This window comes from Halichoeres trimaculatus, unplaced genomic scaffold (assembly GCF_033239565.1).
Source record: "Halichoeres trimaculatus isolate MK-OKI-2021-1 unplaced genomic scaffold, fHalTri1.1 fHalTri1_scaffold_14, whole genome shotgun sequence".
Lineage (NCBI taxonomy): Eukaryota > Metazoa > Chordata > Actinopteri > Labriformes > Labridae > Halichoeres > Halichoeres trimaculatus.
In genome coordinates this window covers 30897314-30902063 of record NW_027437192.1, presented here as the reverse complement: position 1 = coordinate 30902063, position 4750 = coordinate 30897314, and the positions used below count along the sequence as shown (strand labels likewise).

Here is a 4750-nt window from a genome sequence, read left to right as displayed (position 1 = left end):
AAACGACACAGTTTTTCTCATTTTTCCATGAAATTCAAATTGTTTGGTGTTGAATGCTCAGGAGTGGATGTGTCTTTAACTATATGAAAAAATAAAATAATATGAATTAAAATTGAATACATTTTTTTTTCTTTTTACCCTCAGGAGAATAAAAACACTTTAGGGGAAAAAAAAACTCCACAAGCTTTTATTTTTCATGTGTCAGAGGGTTAAACACAGCTCCAAAATTCTGGTGACGGTTTTCAGCAAACAGTCAAAAATAAAGAAGCTGATCCATCAGGATATAAAGTCTAAGTAAAGTCAGATTATGATGTTTTTACACTTTTAACAGTTAGTTTTGTCCTAATGTGATTTCATCAGCTTCATGGAGCTGGATGTGAAGCTGCTGTCAGAAAGCTTCTTCCTTTTTTTCCCTTTACATTTTTAAAGTTTATAAACATATGAGTTAAGTTTACATGTACAGACCTATATTAATAAAGGTTATTTATGTTGGCAAAATAAATTCCCACATCACAAATCAGACAGAAAACTATTAAAGCAACCAGAAGAATATTTGAGGATGTTTAGATACAGAGCACAAATTCACTGAAACCTCACCCTGGTTCATCACAAGAAACCGGAAAAGGTGTCACCTGAAGCAAAATCCGTCCTGAGCATCTTGTGGGATAAAATATGCAGCATGAGTCACCCTGCAAAATAAAACAGTCACCAAATGCTTCACTTAGACACTAACAAAACCTCATCCTTCAACTCATTGTTTCCTTAATACACAAAAACTGTTTCACATTTTTAATTCCTTATTAAAACTGCTCCAAAGGTCTATCCCTTTGAAAGTGAAATAATAACCTAAAATAAATTGAAGCTTAAATGGAAGAAATTAATGGAAAGTTTTCAGACTTGAGGACACATCAGCTAAAAAACAGTGTGTAGAAATATCTGACATATTAAACATAAAGTAAACTTACCATGCAGCCTGATGAGTCTTTAAATTTATAAAGACTTTAAATTTGTAACTCTTAATGCACATAGACAGAGACAAACCTCATTCTTTTTTTTATTTTAAACACACATTTTTACTCTGTGGGGAATTTTTCTGGCTTTTTGATACATTTATAAACTACACTGTGTTTATTTTGTGTCTAAAATATTGTTGTAAACCATTATCATCAAACCATTAATGCCAACTTCTGTTGTTTTCTGATGCTCAGTTTCCTCCAGATTCACAGGTTAATGTCCTCTGGATAAAAATGGAACAAGGACTCAAGAAAAGACAGAGCTTGATGGGTGACTTCTTTCCTTCACTTTGGGAGCAGAGCATCAGAGAAAAGGAGCAGGAGTTAAATTAGAAACCAGGGGTGGATTTTTTTAAGCTCAGCAGTAAGGAAGCAGATTCTGAAGTTTTGTTGGTTAGTGATTAAATAAAGTTGGAGAAACTGTTTCCTAATTTTCTGCTTCAGTAAATAAATGATTCTGTACAAAGAGTGGGAGCATTCTCTGTGGGCTGACTTATTAAATATCAGAGGGCCTCAGAGGGAGTCCCAAAGGCCCATTATGTAAATCCAGGCATCACTTGTGGGCCGTCCACACTTTGGCACAACAGGAACACAGAGTCTGGCCTAATGGCCCATCCTCAGTAAACACAGGCCCTCTCTCCCATGTGGATTTGAGACAACAAAAGATTAACACTATTTGCAAATATACAGCTGAGTTCAAAGGCGCAGCTCTGCGCCTGGCTTCCCTTCTTTTGTTTGAACACACAGCTCTGAGTGTGTACACGCTCACACTGCAGCGGGTTTAAAGACTTCAGGGGATCAAACCATGAATCACACTCTTCACTCTGCAGCCGCTAAATCAGTCTGTGATCTCCCATCAAGAAGATTATTTATTTATTCATTCATTCATTCATTTATTTGTCCATTCCTTCATTCGTGGATTTATTGATTTATTTCTTTGAGTGGAGAACTTATTTCCCACAGCAGCTCAGAGTTTACTGTAAAGTGTTGTGTATTATACAGAAGGGGTCATCCTGCAGTGGGGGAGGCGTTTGCAGACGCTGAATTCTCCAAGAGGAGAGACGTACGCCCCCCAAACCACGCCCCACATCCCCATGAGGTCCCGGAGGGCCCTTAAATGAGGAGGCCTCAGGGTCCAGAAACCACAATCACCCGGGCCTTCAAGAGTCAAAGAGCCCTCCCGCACTGCACGTCTTAGGATTTTAAGATCTGACCACACACCTGGGAAATATGACTTCTTCCAACGCAGACCAGCGCCTGGAGCATCTCCTGAGCGCTGTGGAGAGCGAGTTCCAGAAGGGCAGCGAGAAGGGGGACGCGTCCGAGCGGGATATTAAACTGACGCTGGACGACGCGGATTTGTGGAACAAGTTCAAAGAGTTGACCAACGAGATGATTGTCACCAAAACTGGAAGGTAGGCACAGCGGGAAGGCAGCCAAGCAGCTTTACGCATAGGCCGGGCGCATTTTACGCGCTTTTACGCACGGAAGAATCTGGGATAGCAGGTTGATTCGTCAACTTAAAAGCTAAAAAAACGTTTTCATTTAATATAGAAGGGTTCTCAAACAGATAAACGCTCCTTAGAAAGTGCTCCTCTTGAGGCCTTTAGGCCCAGGAAGTGAAGTCGGAAGAGAAACCTGTCCTCTATCTCCTGTTTTACTGTTTTGAAACATGTTCCTGTCCCTGCCACGCTTGAAACAAACCTGTAAAATCACCATCCTTGTTGTTTTCCAGGAGGATGTTCCCGGTGCTCAGAGCCAGCGTCTCAGGCCTGGACCCCAACGCCATGTACTCTGTGCTGCTGGATTTCGTGGCCGCGGATAACAACCGGTGGAAATACGTGAACGGAGAGTGGGTCCCCGGCGGCAAACCGGAGCCGCAGAGCCCCAGCTGCGTTTACATCCACCCGGACTCCCCCAACTTCGGTGCGCACTGGATGAAAGCGCCTGTGTCCTTCAGCAAAGTCAAACTGTCCAATAAACTCAACGGAGGCGGACAGGTGAGGAAACGGGAGCAGAGAATTAAAAAGGGAAATGTTTTCAAAGATGTTTTCCTGTCACATGCTTTAATTTAAACTATGTGAGGGGTAGAAACTTAAATTCAACATGCATCTAAAATACTTCAGGAGTTCTTTAACGATTATTTGCAAAAAAAAAAAAAAAAATTAAAAAAAAAAAAAGCTGTTTGTTTGTGAAACTTTACAGTTTGTTTTTTGTCTCTGTAGATCATGCTGAACTCTCTTCACAAATACGAGCCCAGGATACATATCGTGAAAGTTGGAGGCATCCAGAAGATGATCAGCAGCCAGTCATTCCCTGAAACTCAGTTCATCGCTGTCACTGCTTATCAGAATGAAGAGGTCAGTGCTGGATGAATCACTCTGTGTCGGAATTAAACCTTATTTTAAGTTCCTTTTGATGATTATTGCTGGAAATTCTAACCTGTCACATCATCTTCACAGATAACTGCTCTGAAGATAAAGCACAACCCCTTTGCTAAAGCTTTCCTGGATGCTAAAGAAAGGTATCATCATCGTCTTACTCCTCTCAGTTATCAGAGCCAGAGCTTTGAAAGAACAGCTTCTCATGTTTTTTTCATGTTTGGTTGCAGGAGTGATCACAAAGACGTCCCTGATCACAGCGCAGACAGTCAACAGTCCGGCTACTCTCAGCGTGAGTCTCATCTCTGATTTCCATCAAAGCCTTGGTATCTGTAAAGAGACGTTTTAAAGCTGCTGATACTGCAGGGAACTAATGTTTTGATGATTTGGCTCCACAGTTGGTGGATGGTTCCTCCCGGGTCAGACGCCGATCTGCCCCAGCAGCAGCCCTCCTCAGTTCAGCAGCACAGCCGGCCACTCCTCCAGCTCCTACTGCGAGCGCTACTCCAGCCTGAGGAACCACAGAGCGGCCCCGTACCCAAGCCACTACCCCCACCGAGCCTCCAGCACAAGTACGTCTTCAGTCACAGCTCTGATGTGTGAGTGAGAACAAACTGCAGGGTGGATGCTGACCTGTGCTCGTCTTTTTCAGATAACTACATGGACAACACATCAGGGGCTCTTCCCACTCATGACAGCTGGTCTGCTCTGCAGATCCCCAACTCCACCGGCATGGGAACCCTGTCCCACTCCACCAACTCCTCCACCAACTCCAGGTGAGCCTCGTCACCTCACACACCTTCATCTTTAATCATTTCATGGATGAAAAGCTAACCCTCTCCTCTTTTTCTGCTCCACAGTCAGTACCCCAGCCTCTGGTCTGTCGCTGGCACCACCCTCACCCCCTCAGGCTCAGCCTCAGGCTCCATACCAGGTGGTCTGACATCCCAGTTCCTGAGGGGCTCCTCCTACACCAGCTTGACCTCCTCTCTGCCCGTCTCCTCACCCTCCTCCATGTATGACCCCAGCCTGAGTGAAGTCGGGGTGGGAGACGCTCAGTTTGAGAGCTCCATCGCCAGGCTGACCGCCTCCTGGGCTCCTGTGGCACAGAGCTACTGAGCAGGAACTAGAGACATGAACCATATGTCCCCGAGAAGATTCAGTCAGTCATTCCAGAGCCTCTGGGTTTAAAAACTACACCCAGGCTCACAGTGAAGCAGAGTCCTGTTCCCATGAGGGGCTACGTCACATCCTCAAAGACTTCACGGTTCAATCATCCCTCTGTGCTCTTAGTCAACGTGTAAACTCTTTTAGCTCCTGACACTGAACAATCCTTGAATCCATTTTTTAATTTCT

General features: G+C 44.0%; 1 protein-coding gene across 1 annotated transcript; it reads left to right on the top strand.

Annotated features, from left to right (window-relative positions):
- The first annotated feature begins 2243 nt into the window (after positions 1-2243).
- tbxta (T-box transcription factor Ta) lies at positions 2244-4513 on the top strand. The gene is made up of 8 exons (XM_074687269.1): positions 2244-2428; positions 2749-3013; positions 3239-3373; positions 3476-3537; positions 3625-3686; positions 3793-3966; positions 4047-4170; positions 4255-4513. Exons 1-8 carry the CDS (start codon positions 2244-2246, stop codon positions 4511-4513), a joined length of 1266 nt encoding a protein of 421 aa, XP_074543370.1.
- Positions 4514-4750: the final 237 nt, after the last annotated feature.